The sequence below is a fragment of the Vulpes lagopus genome, chromosome 7, assembly GCF_018345385.1.
Source record: "Vulpes lagopus strain Blue_001 chromosome 7, ASM1834538v1, whole genome shotgun sequence".
Classification (NCBI taxonomy): domain Eukaryota; kingdom Metazoa; phylum Chordata; class Mammalia; order Carnivora; family Canidae; genus Vulpes; species Vulpes lagopus.
Genome location: NC_054830.1, coordinates 103,425,247 through 103,442,451, shown reverse-complemented (window position 1 = coordinate 103,442,451; position 17,205 = coordinate 103,425,247). Strand labels below are relative to the sequence as shown.

The window sequence follows — 17,205 nt, the reverse complement described above, 5'->3', positions numbered from 1 at the left end:
AGACGTAAATAAATAGAAATAAATAAACTTAAAAAAAAAACCTGTGTGCTTAAAAAACATACGAGTTTGGTCTTTCTTTGTTACCTCTTTAGTTTGTTAAGTCCTCTTGTGATTATTTGGCAGTGTTCTCAACCAGAATTTTGCTTTACAGAGTTAAAAATCACTACACAGGACAGGTGGAACTCTCATTCATTTTTCTTACAGAAATCTCCTAACACTTTCAACTTCTTTCAGCTTAGGAAGTGGGAGAATGGGGTCTGCAATTTGGACCAAGGTGGAAACCAAAATAGATCATGGCTGTAATCTCCAAAGTGGATGCTTACTAGCATAGACACTACTGATTGTCAAAATTATTAATTAGCTGATTGTTTGTTGGTGGAGATAAAAGGCCACGATACCTCCTGGTAAGAAAGGGCAAAAAGTAAGCAAAGAGAGACACCTACTTGACTGCATGGTTCTGGCTGATATTTCAGCTGTGGAAGCACCCAGGCCTTGAGGAGAGCGTGCGGCCAGACGGAAGTAATACAAACTGTTTGGTTTCAGCCCTTGCAGCCTATAAGATGTCCCTGGCTCAATGGTAACTCGTTGCTGTGGATAAGTAACAAAAGAACTGGGTCATTTTTATTAAGATACATGCAAATATTTTTATCACACTGTCTGCAACCTCCAGTTTCTGCCATTGGGGTTATAAAATCATCAAAATATCACAAACAGAACCAACAGTGAGTATCTACCAGGGGAATTACAGAAGGAAAACATCAGTGTTTAAAAAGCAAATTAATACAAGTAAGGCAATCAGAACTATGGAAACCAGAGATCATTCTAATGATGATCTAGTTATCAAATTCATCAAATAAGAGAGAGGCTGAGAGGCCACTACCCATAAATGTGTTGTACCTTATGGTGCATGTGTTGCTGTGACAAAGCCCACAATAGCAATTGACACCTGCCCCTGGCACTGGAGCATGGCCAATGTGTGCAATTTCAACTGAAGAGATTGTCTAGCTCATCTCCCATGACTTTATGCATTTTAAATAGAGACATAGAAGTTATGGCCAAAAGTAGCAAAAGAAACTACTGTACAGTTTCTATGACATTGCTACACGAGATCTGAAATTGCAGAATTCTGATGGGATAAAAACCAGAGGTTAGTCACTGAAGAAAGCTGGATAAGTTATATGAGACTGTATCATCACTTTAGACTGATTTAAAATAAAAATAAATAAATAAAAAAAATAAAATAATTTTAAAACCTTCTTTATGACTACAGAGCAGAGCACACAGTTGGAGGAAAAAAGTCACAAACTTTTCCACAAATTTTAACATCATAAAGAGCTTTTGAAATAAGGTTTCTTTAATTGAATATTAGAACTCTTACTTTTCATGCTTAAAATTGACTTGTGTTTTAGCAAAAACAGAGCTATATAGGGGTAATCAATCTCATATTGAACATCAGCCTGTTTAAGTAAGCCTAAAAATATCCACTAATATGTAATCTAGTACTGACAAAAATAATCTTAAGGCTTCTCATTGAATAGAGTTTGCTGTTCACACAAACAGAAATCATTCAAGGGGAATTCAAATATAAAAGTAGAAAAAACATCCCTAGGGTATTCTGGCTCAGAAACACAAAAGCTCTTCAGAAATTTTAGATTTCCCAAATGGTAAGTAAAAAGGGAATCCCCAAAGAAACAACTGTAAAACAGAGTAGATATGCCAACATTCAAGCATCTACATCTATAGCATTCTCAGAGGAGTACCACTCTCCTGCACTGTTGTATTTTATTTGTTTTTTAGTTGGGTAGTGGTAAGGATTTAAAATAAATTAATGTTGAATTATGTCTTAATAAAAACACCAACAGTGGTAACATGAGTACTTTAAGTTATAGCGGCATTTCAATTACATAACTTGAGTGCTTAATTCATATTGGCTCTGTTAGCTAACTCTAAAAGCACTGTATTTAGAACCTGGTCTTTGGAGATTCTGCTCAATTCAAAGAACTGTAATAAGATAGAAGTGTATAGGAACATACTAATTTATTATAGCATTCAGAATGATATACCATAAGTTAACTGATAATATTTCATTTATTATGTGAGTGTTTTAAAAAAGATATTTTTGTTCGAAGTCAAGGGCTGCCTAGATTTGTGAAGATCTTTTTAAGATAAAGAATACTAAGAAGTATAATAAAATGACTTAGGTGGATTGAGTTTTCACATGTAGTTTCACCAACATTTCTGTCCCAATGTTCCAGACTGGATTTCACAGGAACAAAAGAATTGCATTCATTGCTATCATATATTCCCATTCTGAAAATGTGGGATGTATCTTGATACTGATTTCTGTAATTTATACAAAGTACACCCAAGAGGCAGTAGACCCAAATCCTTAAAAAGATCGGTTCTGGAACCTGAATGCCTCGAATTTCAGATCCCAGTTCTGTCATTCAGTAGTGTGAGAACTGGGGGATTTGTTTATCTTTGTGCCCCATTTTGTTATATGTGAACTCAATTAAAAGTAGAGACTGACTCACAGCACCACTGTAAGAACTGAATGAGTTAGCATATGTGAAACCCTTGCTATATCTGTCAATATATATATTAGTTATATTGACTTTGTTTCTCTTTTCAGTAACTATCAACAATGGTCAGACTTCTTCAATGTACCATTTTCTTATTTGCACAGCACACTCAGACATTACATATACTCCTATAAATATCAAAGAACTCTTGGCATAGAAATAAACATTTGCTACACAGCCTCTTTCTCTGAACCAGTTTGGACAAATCCATATATCCAAAGCCTTGGAGGTCATTTAGTCACATGTCGGCATACGACTCAAGTACTATAATGCAGAAGAGAAATGAAGTCCTTAAGTCTCATGGGGTATATTCCTTTAGATACTTTCAGATGAAGTTTGGGAACCTGGAAATAGGGACAGGAGCTGTTTTGTTGTGGTCATTTACCCCACTTCACCTTCCAAAGGCTTGAAATCAATACTCTGATTTTTTTGGTCAAGCTTCTTTTTTGATGAGTAAATTTTTCAACCTAAGTGCTCTATAAGACATCTGATCTTTTGGCAGAACTTGGGCAAGTACACAAAAGTAGAGTCACGCCACAGTGCAGTGAATGATAAGAAGCAAATGACCTTACCTCCTCGCCATGTTCCCCATCCTTGTAGACCAGTTCATAGCTGGCAATGGTATCTGAACGTGGAGGTGTCCAAGACAGTAATATACTTGTTTCTGACTCAGGTTCAGCTTTGAAGTTTAGTGGTTGCCCTGGCACTAAAAACAGGAAGGCAGAGGACTGAGCTGATCATCACCTTGAGTATTTGAAAACCCTTCCATTAGTGCATTTGTTTAAACCTCTCAAAATGTGTCCACATACGTCAACCTAATAAAGAGCTAGGTCTCTTAACATTGTTATAGTCTATTTTCCCTCCTTCAACGTGTGAGAGTATTATAAACACTGAATTTGTCCTTGATCAATTTAAAATCTATACAAGATATAGTAGAATTAACAAATATAGAATAGATCAGTTTCTAAATGTGATCTTAAGAATAATAAACCTATTTAATAATATTGGTAAAAGTAATAAACGAGACAATTTATACAATCCACTTGGAATAAATATTGTCAAATCATAACAAGTGCTAAATACAGAAACACCATTGTTATTTTACAACTGAGAGCTTGTTCTCTAGCACTACATTCAACTTTCAAAATTATTTCCAATTAGATTTATAAAATCCCACCTTTGCTCCATGAATAAAACCTACTGGTAATCCAGAATCACATTGCATTTTTTCTTACCAACCCATATTTTGAAAAAGAGGTTAAAAAAAAACAAGCAGTTACAAATAATTACTTCTAATCCCTAATTGACTTTTTAAATCACATAGTATACTAGGCCTAAAGTGAACTTAATACTGTCCATAGTAAGATGGAGCTAAATTTACTACACAAATCAAAAAGTTTAAAGAATACATTTATTATCAGAAATGCAGTAATTTAACAGATGTTATCCACAATTCTCATATTAGTCACATACCCTTGCAATAGACAACTTGGAGAGGTCTATATCAGATCTATTAAAAGATGAGACTTCTATCTAGTTTAAAACACTTTACTCAAATGCTGTATTAGAGTAGGTTTTACAACCCCAACGTCCTAGTTAACACCAAATCCCATTAAGTTCTCTATCCCTTATACATAAGACTCATGGAGTTCATGCATCACTAGTCCAGCTAACCTTACATGGTCCTTGGCCCATGTCTGCTCTGATTGGTTCAAATTAAATATTTGTGTCATTACTCCTGATATTGTGTTATGTCTTAAAGGCTGATAGCTGACCATATGCCCGTATTCCCACAAGTAAACATGAAAATTCTGTGCATATTCAATGAAAAACAGAACAATAATACTTTTATACTAGAGGGGAAAGAACATGTGAAGTGTTTTTTGGTGAATGGGCATAAACATTGAAAAACTTAAGAAAAGGGATCCCTGGGTGGTGCAGCGGTTTAGCGCCTGCCTTTGGCCGGGGGCGCGATCCTGGGGACCCAGGATCGAGTCCCACGTCAGGCTCCCGGTGCATGGAGCCTGCTTCTCCCTCTGCCTGTGTCTCTGCCTCTCTCTCTCTCTGTGTGACTATCATAAATAAATAAAAATTTTAAAAAAAGAAAAACTTAAGAAAAAATATACTTTGTAGCTAACATAAGACTTCAATTTCTTAAGTAATACTTAAAGCATAATTTTCCTAAGTAAGAAGATCTTTGGAAATATAAAAGGTTTTACTTTTTTTTCTTTTGTAGTCATCTCTCTGTAATACAACTTAAAAAAAAGTCTTTTGTTTAAAAAGAGATCAAAGTCTAAACAGATCTACCACAATAGTTTCCAGTATTCCTATTTTATTCCTCTGTCTGGGGTGCTAACAGTGTGTGTGTGTGTGTGTGTGTGTGCACGCACACGCACACGCTCATGCATGCACACATGTGTGCGTGCACGTATGTATCTGCATGTGCAGGCATACACTCTCATGTTTGGACTTATGCATAAGGGGGGATCAATAGTCAGTGCTTCTTATTTCTAGTTGCATTCATCATCTTTTCTCCTCTTTTGTATCACAGGCCTTGAGATACTCATTAACTTGGTGCCTCTGTGAACATACTTTCTAAACAGGGTATCTTTTTTTCTTTTCTTTTTTCTCTGTAAGTATTTGCCTAGTGAGATACCTAAGGCAATCATCCAGACCGAGAAATGGAGACAAAAGAAGATAAAAGATCAAGAGCAGAGAAGGGAGAACAGAGGGAAAAATAAACAGGAAAATAGCAAAGCAAATAGAGAATGCATTAGTTCTAAAAGGTAAATACCAAAAACGCTGGCAGGAGCAAAAATGGAAGCCAAGAACAATCAGACAGATGGGGAATTTATGATTGGATTTTAATATTCAGATGATTAAAAGCGTTCTCGCCTAAAAATGCACATTTATGCATATGTGTGTGGTCACTTCCTTCTCTCCACTTTTGTTTCCTTTTTTCTTTCTCCCAACTTCCACCAGCCTGGGAAAGAAGAAAGCCTTATGGTAACTCCTGACTTACCCCAAACTGGAACACAGTATTGTCAAGAATTAAAAACAGGGACAGAACTGAAAGCTGCTCTCAGGATAATAATTGCTTGTTATGTATTTCCTCCCGGACTAATGATAATAATAAATTGACATTGATTGAAAACATCTTGGGAATCTAATTAACTTCTTCTTATTTAAACTGTTTACTTTTTTGCTTTTAATTTGTCTTGAACAAATTCCCAGTAGGTCTCGATGTTTTATCCTTGTGTAGTGTGACACAAACTTCATCTGAGCCTCCAATGCATTAAGACACCTCTCCTTCTAAATAACAAATTAAACAGGCTTGAAGCGTCAGAGGGTGTACTGTCCATTTTATTCTTTGACAAAATAAGCAGTGGTCAGATGACTTTAAATAATATATACAAGGTTCTCCTCCTTCCATCTTGTCCTTCTTTCGAAGTGGTCTGGAGGGTAATTTAATTTACTAGACGTTAAATTTGTGGTAGAAATATGGATGTCCAGAGATATCAGGCAGAGAGATCACTTAGTACAGAGACCAGTGGGGTCTGGGGCCAGTGGAAGTGCGCCTAGCCACCTGTAGGCCTCGGTAATGTTCAGTGCCAGGAGACTAAGGCTTTGTGCAATTTTGGTCCAAGCTTACCTGAACTGATTTTTCAACGGAAGTTTACCTTCTAGGTAAAATCTTTCCATTTTTAACCATTGGAAATTAAACGAATTAATTGAAATTAATTGAAAAACACGATAGGAGACAAATATGTCTACAGGCAAAATCCAGCAAATGGACAAGTGCTGTCAAAGACCTTTGTATTATATTAGTCTCTATATTCATAAACACCTTAAGGTGCCACCTCCCTGGGAACTGAAGATTCACCTACGGAGATGCTTCCTCATTTAGCCATAGTTGAAACAACCACAATAAAATGGAGTCATCAAAGTAAAAGAAAAACAGCTATGAAATTAATGGATTTATGTTTACATTCCTCAAATACAGTTGTCCTAATGATCATAATATATGTACATGAAGGATCACTTCAGGGAGCCCCAAACAGTCTTATTTCTCTGTATTATTTAGAAACACAGGGAGTACTTCATCTTCTGTCAGTTAGATTTGGATATCAATTACTGTGGCTTCAGGTTCTATTATCATGTATGTTTGTGTTTTTTTAAACACAAAAAACACCTTTCCTCTCTCTCTCTCTCTCTCTCTCCACAAATGTTCTCACAGTCTTTACACCTCAAACCAACTGGCATTCTTTTATCTTCACTTCTTGTTTGTCTGTGTCTATTTTACTTTTATTTAAGAGCTTTTCTGGGTTATAGTATTTCTCTCACCAAATAACTGAACACAAATTTTATAGGGAACTCTGAGATTCTGGAAAATCATGGGAAAAATTTTAATAGTCTATCTAGAAACTTCAGAGCAATCATTCTACATTAAAAAGCTAGATGTGATCATATCGACCATAAACCAAATTTAGAATTTAGATGTGGACAGAGGAAATGTGGGTAGCTGAAAATTTTTCCTTAAAACTATATTTAAGAAATCTTTGTATTTATTCTGTAAAGTGGTGTCAACATTATAGTTTCCTTCTTGATTATTTAATGTCCACAAGGAAATGCAAATATGAGTTATCAATTCCCTAAAATAAGCTTATGATCCTATTGATAAATATAAAGTATTTGAGTAGTACTATCATACTCCATGTAAATATCTGAAGGCAACTCAAAGACAGAGAATGGAGAATGAATGAGTGACGGAGGTAAAACCTGTATGTCACCTAAAATGCTAATAATATTAGAGATAGATGCTTAAGTAAAATTTAGGAAATATTTCTAAAGAGTGTTAAAATGTAGTAAATGGCTAGCCAACAATTTCATTTAGCTATATTACAAATACAAAATATTATCAGAGACTAGAAAACCTATTATTGCTAAAATATATTTTAAAATGTATTTAGCATTTTAATAAATGATAACAACAACAATTAAAATAATGACCAGAATTTTAGAGGTAGTAAAACAAAACAAAATTCAAAACAAGGAGTCTGATTTGTAAGTGCCAAAAACATATCATTGATAAGTAAGTATTTAATACATGAGCACCTGCACACATCTTACTCTCAATTGTCATTAGATACCAATGTGAAAAGTTAAATTTTATTACAGTTGTATTTACATCCAGAGCTCCTTTACTCAAATTCCTTTTAGCTCCTTTGCTAAAACTATTTTAAGAATGCATTTAAATTGGATTCATAACTTGGGAAATTGGAAATCAATCTTTTTCTAGTTTGCTCAGTTAGGCCTGTTGACATACACTAATAAAATGATTTAGTAAGTTCTAGGAATCTAAAACATAATGTCTCTAAATGTCATAGATATTTTTATAACAATTTTACAATGCCCAGAATTTGGAGTGGAATTAGCTTCTTCAAAAAGTTTAAAGTTGGTGTTATTCAGTATTTATTTAGTAAATATACATAATTCTTTTCCTCCCAAAAGCCTATACTGAGAAAGGTATACACATAGCAATCCATAGATTTTTCCCAAGAATCTATTAAATATGCAGAAAAATTAGAGGTCAGATATTCTTTCTAAAGAAAGAAAAAAGACAGACATTGGGATTTAACAGATTTAGAATGGCTCCAATTAGCACAAACATCAGGCAATATTTTAGGGCATTAGGTCTTAGATGTAATTTACTATATTCTTTATCACAGTTTTATTTGTCTTTTATACAGTACAGTTACTGTATGTTCTTATTATAATTATCTATACAAGAAAACCATATAAAAAGACATTCTTTCAAAATGTGTATTCTAATAGAAGAAATCTTTTTCTAGTACAATATAAATTCTTCCCTTGACTATGGCCATATACTACATTCTCCATATTTTTAAGGTGAACTAGCAGCAAGTGACTGTAATGCCAGTGGTAAAGCTATGGAAAAACTGGAAGATGAATTCATGTTTCTAAAATATAATATTTTAACCGAAATATTATTTTCATATCTAAAACCATTTAAAAATTACTTAATATTGTTAACTTATGAATATTCATGATTAAGGAGAATATTATTGACTATAAAACAGATTCTATTTTGATTTTCTATATTATCAGAAATACACAATTTAATATGAATCCTCCATTTACATCAATATGTTAACAATAATCTTAGATGAGTTCAAAAGTGATAACTTTCCTCTTAAACTCACTTTGTTACTAAGTACTGTTTTTTCATAGTCCAATTTTAAGCAAAAATAGAACTGTTAGTGCCAGGGAATTAAAGATAAAAAATGAAATGAACATCTTTCAGATATAGAAGACATAGAAATTTGTATCTTTAGGGGATCCCTGGGTGGCACAGTGGTTTGGCGCTTGCCTTTGGCCCAGGGCGCGATCCTGGAGACCCGGGATCGAATCCCACATCAGGCTCCCGGTGCATGGAGCCTGTTTCTCCCTCTGCCTATGTCTCTGCCTCTCTCTCGGTCTCTCTGTGACTATCATAAATAAATAAAAATTAAAAAAAAAAGAAATTTGTATCTTTGCATGTACAAAATTAAAATATACTTAAGAAATTCATACATCTTAGTAAGTAAATTGTCATAGGTTTGGGAAAGATAAAATTGCAGTCAAAATAATTATATCCTCAAATTTTCTGTAATCTCTCTAGAGGAATATTTCATAATGATTTTATGTTTTTGCCTAGCTATGATCCTAAGAAATAGTTAGTCAGCAAGAAAAAAAAGGAGTACCTCAGCATTAATTATATTAGGACTAACATCATTGTATTTGGCAGGTGTCCACTAACATCAAATGGCTTTTTGTTAATTAAGCCTAGGGAACAGATCAAATCATTGTGCTATTTTGGAAGGTTTTCTTAGCCTATTGATCTTGGCAGGCACAAGTCATTATATCTTCTCAATCAATGAGTAGTAAAAGTACAACTATTATACAAGGTTCTTGGAAATAATATAAAAATGCTCTGAGATTTGGAGCAGCTATTCAAATGCATTAGTGGCTCAATTCATCCAGATTTTTCTAAGTTTATAGTCCCACATTAACTCAGTTGCCCCTGGTGTAGCCCTACCTTAACTGAGTTATGGCTTATGTCATATTATGTCTCTTGGTGATACAGAAAACCAAAATATGGTCCATTTAACCACCAGTTCTCTATCTATCAATAAACTATGGCCAAGGGATTATTGTCTGTCTTCTGTGTTCTGAATAAGGATTCTCATGATTCCCATGGATTCTTATGTTTTGGTTGAATTTAGTTCCAGAAAGTATTTGGTATTTCAGATACCTAAATCTTCCTAGTGTCAGGGAAAAAAAATTTTTTTTTTTTTTAGGGAAAAAAATTTTTTTTTTTTTTTAGGGAAAAAAATTTATAAATCATCAAGGAGTCCTATGTTTAAATTTGTGGTTTAAAAACTTAGAGCCAAATTTAGTGAATCAAGTATAATAACCTATGAAAAGAGGTATTCCTTTCACTACTTTCAGATAAGCTTTTTTTTTTTTTTTACATCTAAATGATGTTTTGTACTTTTGTGATGGAATAATCTAATAGCCAAGTCTTTCGGAAGTAAATTCATACAATTCTTAAATAAAGATTTATCATAAAGATATGAATAAATGAGTGATTATGTTTCCTGCCTCTATTTATTTATTGAGCACTTGGTGGGCACAAAAATTTAGCAGACATTAAACCTGTCACAAAAGGCAAATTATTAATTTGAAAATAATGATGGTTTAAGGTAGGCAGGGAGCTTGGATTTAAATTCTGCCTTCCTGCTTACCAACCTTATGGCCACAAAACAAGTTCCTGAATCTTCTTTAATCCTCAAATTACTCATTGGCAAATGGGGTAATTCCATATCTATCTAATTGGGTACTAAAATTAATACATGCAAAGTTCACAGCAGACTATGCCACATATGCAACTGTTTTTATTATGATGATGATTATCTATTACTTAAGTTATAAAATGTTTCTGTCCAATAACTAATTCATAGGGCTTATGTTATGGGTTGAAGTGTATCTCACAAAAATCCATATGTTGAATTCCTAACCCTCAGAATGTAACCTTATTTGGAAATAAGATTTTTGCAAATGTAATTATTTAAGATCAGATCACTAGCTTAAGCCTTAATCTATTACGACTGGAATCCTTATGAAAAGAGGAAATTTGGATAGAGAGACATGTCCACAGGGAGAAGAGGATGTGAAAACAAAGGCATGGGTCAGGGTGATGCCTCTCCAAAGCAAGGAACAGCCATGATTGCTAGCAAACTACCAGAAACTAGGAGAGAGGCCTGGAAGCTCCCTCAGAGCCCTGAGAAAGAACCAATTCCATGCACACTTTAATCTCAAACGTCTGGCCACTAGAACAGAGAGACAGTAAATTCCTGTTATTCAAACCATCCACTCTGTGGTATTTTGCTACAGCTGCCCTAGAAACCAAATATTACCTCAAAACTCTACAAGGCTTATTATTTTTGATGAGAAAACTGAAGTTCAGAGAAATGAAGTAATTGTTCAAGGTTATAGATCTAAAACTGGTAGACGTGGATTCAAACTCTGGTTATATTACTCCAAGACTAGGAATTTTAAAAATATTAACACTAAGGGACACATGGGTGGCTCAGTCAGTTATGTGTCTGACTAGTGATTTCAGCTCAGGTCATTATCTCACGGGTGGTAGGATTGAGCCTGTGTCTGGACTCCATGCTCAGGAGGGAGTCTGCTTGGGTTTCTCTCTTCGAGTCCACCCCCACTTCTCTCTCTCTCTCTCTCTCTCTCTCTCTCTTTCTCAAATAAATAAATAAATCCTTAAAAATATATATCACCACTGAAAAATTAGAAAAACTAAACATGGAACACAGGTATATGTTCTTTTTTTTTTTTTTTAGGTATATGTTCTTACGTATTTTCTTTTATCTTTAAAGTGTTAGGTAGCTGCTAAAATAGTGCAATAAAAATAATCTTATAATAATTAACCAGTTTTAGTCAAGAAAAAGAACAAGATTCACAGATTTCTGCATTTACCAATGAGCTATATAAGGAAAATTTAATCTACAGTGTTCTTCTATATATTGATATAGCAAATAAATACAGAAGAACTGCAAAAGCCAAGTAGGAAAGATATATGAATGTTTTTTAGAATAATTGTGTATATACAAAAATAGACATATTTTTATAGCTATCTTTCATATTATTAGAGAAAATAATAAATCCATGAACCAGTGAGAGCCAAATCACACTATGAAAATAAAACAAAGCCAGGCAGACTATGGCAAATATGTTCTGAGGTCTCTGGTAGCCAGGGAAAATCAGTGAACACCCCCAGTGATATAATTCATAAAGATGAAACATGAAAATAAGTCAGGGTTAACCACACAGGTTGATCTGGTTCTGATAATTCAGAAAATGCATCCCAAAGATTACCAATGTGTTACACCTACAGACTATAGCTACTACATCCAATAATATGGTTTTTATGTAGATTCTTGGAACAGACCAATGGCATGCTGCCAAGACATTGAGATTAACACAAGTTATGAGGTAGTGACACAACAAGGGGTCAAACTAAGAGCTCTCAGATGTTCAAAAATAAACTTTCGAAGAAAGTTGCTGTCATATTCTCAACCCAAGGCAAAATTGATCACTTTGAATCAGATCAGAGGGGTCTGATATCTGCTTATGAAAATAAAATCACTAGAAGGGCCAAGGTCTTCTCCAAAAAATAATGCAATGTCTGTTCTAATGTCCAGTAAAATGCATCAATGAGGCCCCAAAGTTTGATCCTGGATCTCAATAACTGTCTCTCTCCACCCATGAAGCCATCCAAAGGAAAAAAAAAATAAAAAATCCATTAGAAGATTATTTTTAGTGAATAGCTTCCCTAAAAAAGACCTTTAATTGTCTAAGACCCCCTGAAAAAATGGTTTCACTTTCAACTTTATCTTGAACCATAAAACCTTTCGTAAGTTGAACAATTGTGTAAGAGTATTCTATCAGTTACTAATATAAAGCAGCATATTTCTAGTATCAAATGCTGCATGGAGGATGCATTCATCCAGCTCATGCAGAAAAATCTTCAAGTCACTCAGGTACAAAAAAAAAAAAAAATGCTAAATGCATCCCTCCACTTAAAAGTATTACTTAGTCTTTCAGGTGTCCATACCTGTTCCACTCCAGAGACCTTATCTTAAACTCTCATTTAGAAACTCTTAAGTCTCAAAAATTAAAATTCATATTTATCTTGGTCCTTTCTTTGTTTTTGCCATTCCCACCTCTTAATATCTACTCCTCCCCTCCTGCCCTACTTCCCATCCCAAACCTGACATACCTCCTGTCTGAGTGATGACTTGTATGTCACTTGAAAGAGGACCATCTCCAATTGAGGTAAAAGCCAAAACTTTGACAGAATATGTTTTCTGGGGCACTAAGTTGCCAATAGTAGTGATTTGGCTGTCAGCTACATTATGCTTCATCCAGTTGTTGACGTGCTGAGTGGGATCCATTGTATAATAAACTCTGTATCCTTGGATTTGCCCATTTGGCTCTTCAGGTTCCTTCCACTGTACCAAAATGGTGGTTGAACTTAACATCCGCGCCTGGACGTCCCGTGGGGCACTGGATGGTGCCTGTTCTGAGGTCTGCGTTAGCACAGGCTCACTGGGAGGTCCCCGTCCAATGTTATTGACAGCAACAACCCTGAATTCATAATCTGAGTAGGGACTTAGTCCAGCAACACTGTAGCGAGTGGTTGCCACCCCATCAATTTCTTTGTAAGGTTCCTCCGAATTTTTAGGTTTATGTTGAATAATGTAGTAAGAGACAGGCTCTGGGTTCCCGGAGTCCCATGTCAACGTGATGCTTGTGGCTGTGCTCTCTGTCACAACAGGAGTTCCTGGAGGTTTAGGTAAGGCTTAGGGGGAGAGGAAAGGATGGTGAGTATTCATCATCTCTCAGATATTACAAAGATACATAAGCTGTACTACCAGAATGACCAAATTATGCATCTACCAAAGATTGAATTAGATTTGATTATAACAAAAGATAGTTTTCTAAGTGGGTAGGATGTACAGTAAGATGCATAGGGGACAAAGGCCATTTTACTAGAAGCACACTAGAGCATTGTATTTTGAGGCTTGTATTCAAATCCACCAGTTATTAATTATATGATCCTGAATGTGTTGCATAACCTCTCTTTGTTTTAGATTTCTCACGTGGAAAATGGGAAGAACTATCACTGGATTATATTGTATAGCTGGGTAACCATATTTCATGAGATTGCTGTAAAGATTTAATGAGCTACTCCAGTAATGCTCTTAGTATGTATCCAGCACCTTCAAAAAACAGTAGTTGCAATTATTACTATTATTATAACCAAGAGTTTGGCAATTAGCCAATTAGCCCCTTGCTTCAAGAAATGAATGATATAACTAAATACCAACATTGAAAAGAATACAATTTAGAATATTTTGAAGTGGCATTGAATTGCTATAGACGAATAATGACCATTATCTTTTCCAGCTGTAAGACTTTATTACTGTGATTTAAAAAATAATAATCTAACAAAGAATTTTTAGATAAGAAAGAATAGTAAATTTCAAATTAATTTCAAATTCATGTTTTTTAGTTAATATTCAAAAATGTTGAACTAAATTAAAGCATATTCACAAATAACTTTTTAAGGTAGTTTACTGTCATAATATGTATTCTATTTTTTTTAAGATTATTTATTTATTTATTCATGAGAGACACAGAGAGAGGCAGAGACACAGGCAGAGGGAGAAGCAGTTGCCTGTGGGGAGCCCGATGTGAGACTCGATCCCAGGACCCCGGGATCATGCCCTGGGCACAAGGTGATGCTTCACCACTGAGTCACCCAGGTGTCCCTATATTCAATCTTGGTAATACCTGGTTATCTGACAAATATTTGCAATTAAATCCATCTTTTAGAGCTCCAATTCTTTCCTGTTATCAGAGGCACCTCACTCAAAATGCTACTGATTGAGAATACAAACTATCCACACTGGTGACCTGATACTTAAGTGTCTTGCCCTGGAGATTGATTTTGAAAGGAATTGTTACTAGGGGAAGAGAGAATTCCAGCAAGCTAACTTTTGACAGAAAACCCAGAATGTAACATTCATATGATTAACCCTTTCAAACGCTTTTTCCTTGTCAATGTAAAGGCAAAAAGTACAATACTCTCTATAATGGTAGATGTTCAAGAGTTGCAAGCTTGTACTTGTTAACTCCGGAACACTGCTAGTACCTTGCCTAGCAGTGTTAACCTGAATGGACGCCTAACTGAATGAATGAGTGAGGATACATTCTCCCCCACTCTCTTTCATTTGTTCTTTTTGTTTTGATTTACTTTTTGCCTATAGGTTTCATCCTTACATTTATTTATTTTTGAAGTGCAGAGTGTAGGGACCGGCAAGAGTCAGGAAAACAAAGGTAAGTCGAACAAGATATTATTGTTATTCCCGAATTTGAATTCTTGAAAAGTCTTCAATAAACCTTCAAATATTTGAAACTGAAATAGTTATTATAAGAAAGGTGATTCAATATTTGCATATTATTCTAAGAACTATAGAATGATAATATTTGGCCAAGGGATTTTACTGAAAACAATAATAAAAAGACATTTGTTTAAATATTCTGGATTGGCATTTTTCAGAAAAGTAGATGATCTAAATATTCCCTAGATAGCTTTCTGAATTATTAAGGTAAGTAAAAATATTGCTAATTAAGGTGTGCTTACTGATACTTAATAGACATTAATTTTGGGGTCACATTTACTGTATAGTATAGGTTTTGTGCCTGTAATGTGTGGATAGTATAAGTATGCCTAATACAGTTATGGATATTCAATACAATGTTACTATTTTAAATGACTAAATGTTGACAGTAGTGTGTAGCTTTGTTCTCACGCCACATTATTGCTTTTATGCAGCATATATTTGATCTACATGCCTGGTGGGGGATATGACACCAGTGACAACACATCTGTTACATTTTTTTTAGGATAATACCTCCTGGAAAGCAAAGATATTTTGTGTTCATTTTTGCAATAGTCACAGACATTTGGGAGAATCTAAAGTCACCCTCACTCTGACTGTGTTTGCAACAGTGTTCTAGAATTCTATAAACACTGATAAAAATAACTGGTACCTCACACACTTACTTTTGTTTCCTTCATTTCAAAAATATTTGTGAAACATAGTACTTTGGTTACATTTGGTGCACTTAAAGGAACTATTTCCTGAGCACTTCATGTACAGTAGGTAAGAGATTAAGTTAAAATAGAATATAATGCCCCTTACATTTTGGTTCTTAATGATAGGCCCCATTAAAAATTTAGAACATCTCTTATTAAGCCATGTTGATTTAATTTTCTTTTGTTCATGGATTTGAGCATTTATTAATATTTACTTGTATTTTTCTATCATACACTCTCCCCAGTGTTGGATTAATATGAAACCTGTATGCATTAGTTCTATCACAATGGTTGACAGTGTCTAACATTTCTTATTCTGCCTGGTTAGTGCTCTGGCCTAGTCTATTGTTAAATGTTTTGATGATTATCATCACTTAGGCTGTCAGTCCTTTTAAGAGAGAATCTGCCTACCTAGATATGTGTACCTTATATGATACCATAGATATGATTAGACTTTGGCACCTGAAAACTGAACCCAGATGAACTGATTCATTTTAGAATTCCAAGGGTAGACTTTGTAGGAACATTAGTCAGGAAATTTCACTTTCAGAGCAAAAACCATTGAGCATACCTTTGACAGTGATCTGTGCTATTGCTTCAATGACACCCAATGTTGACATAGCAACACATGTGTAATTTGCTGACTGTCTTACATCATTCAGTTCCAGTACATTTCTTCCTATTGGCATATCATCTTCAGGTGTCAGATCTTCTGCCCCCAACATCCACTTCACATAAGGCATTGGTGACCCCACGGCCACACAGGTGATATTGACACTTCCACCTGGCATGATTTCATGATTAGTAGGTGGGATAGAGAATCTTGGTGGGACACGGCGAACTGGAACAAAACACAAGGGAAAATGATAAAATACACAAGGCAAGATAAAGTGACTTGTTAAACATATGACATGCACTGTACAAACACAATTAAACGATTAAAACATGTCGTGGATTTTTCAAAAACAAAACAAAGAAAAACTGTGGATAATACAGACCATACAAGTATGGTATGTGTATACACAGAAAAAATCATTTAGTTTAGTCATTGATATCTTAGACACATTCATACAAAAGTTGATTCAGACCTACAAGGGCCCCACAAAAAAAAAAAAAAAAAGAAACAACAACAAAAAAAACTATCTACAAACTAACAATACACAAACGTCATGCATAAGATAAACACAAAAACATATACATGCATGCATATAGCAAAGATCCTATGCATGCATGTATATGCAGAAAAGGGGGCTGGAAGGTCATCAGCAAGTTTAAGTTGAGTATCAAAACCAACTTCAGTGCTGTGCACTTCCAGTTGATGTGAATGTATGTGTGGGACCACACTGTCACATCCCAGCCCTGGAAAACATTATCTAG

General features: G+C 34.7%; 1 protein-coding gene across 40 annotated transcripts in view; it reads right to left on the bottom strand.

Annotated features, from left to right (window-relative positions):
• PTPRD (protein tyrosine phosphatase receptor type D) overlaps window positions 1-17,205 on the bottom strand; it is a 508,136-nt gene that overhangs the window by 171,565 nt on the left and 319,366 nt on the right. For all 40 annotated transcript variants that reach the window (XM_041763191.1, XM_041763202.1, XM_041763197.1 and 37 more), the window contains 4 exons: window positions 16,400-16,669; window positions 12,943-13,524; window positions 3,155-3,288; window positions 444-588 (listed from right to left, as the gene is read on the bottom strand). In XM_041763191.1, the coding sequence (XP_041619125.1) occupies window positions 444-588; window positions 3,155-3,288; window positions 12,943-13,524; window positions 16,400-16,669 (1,131 nt within the window). The remainder of the gene's footprint in view (window positions 1-443; window positions 589-3,154; window positions 3,289-12,942; window positions 13,525-16,399; window positions 16,670-17,205) is intronic.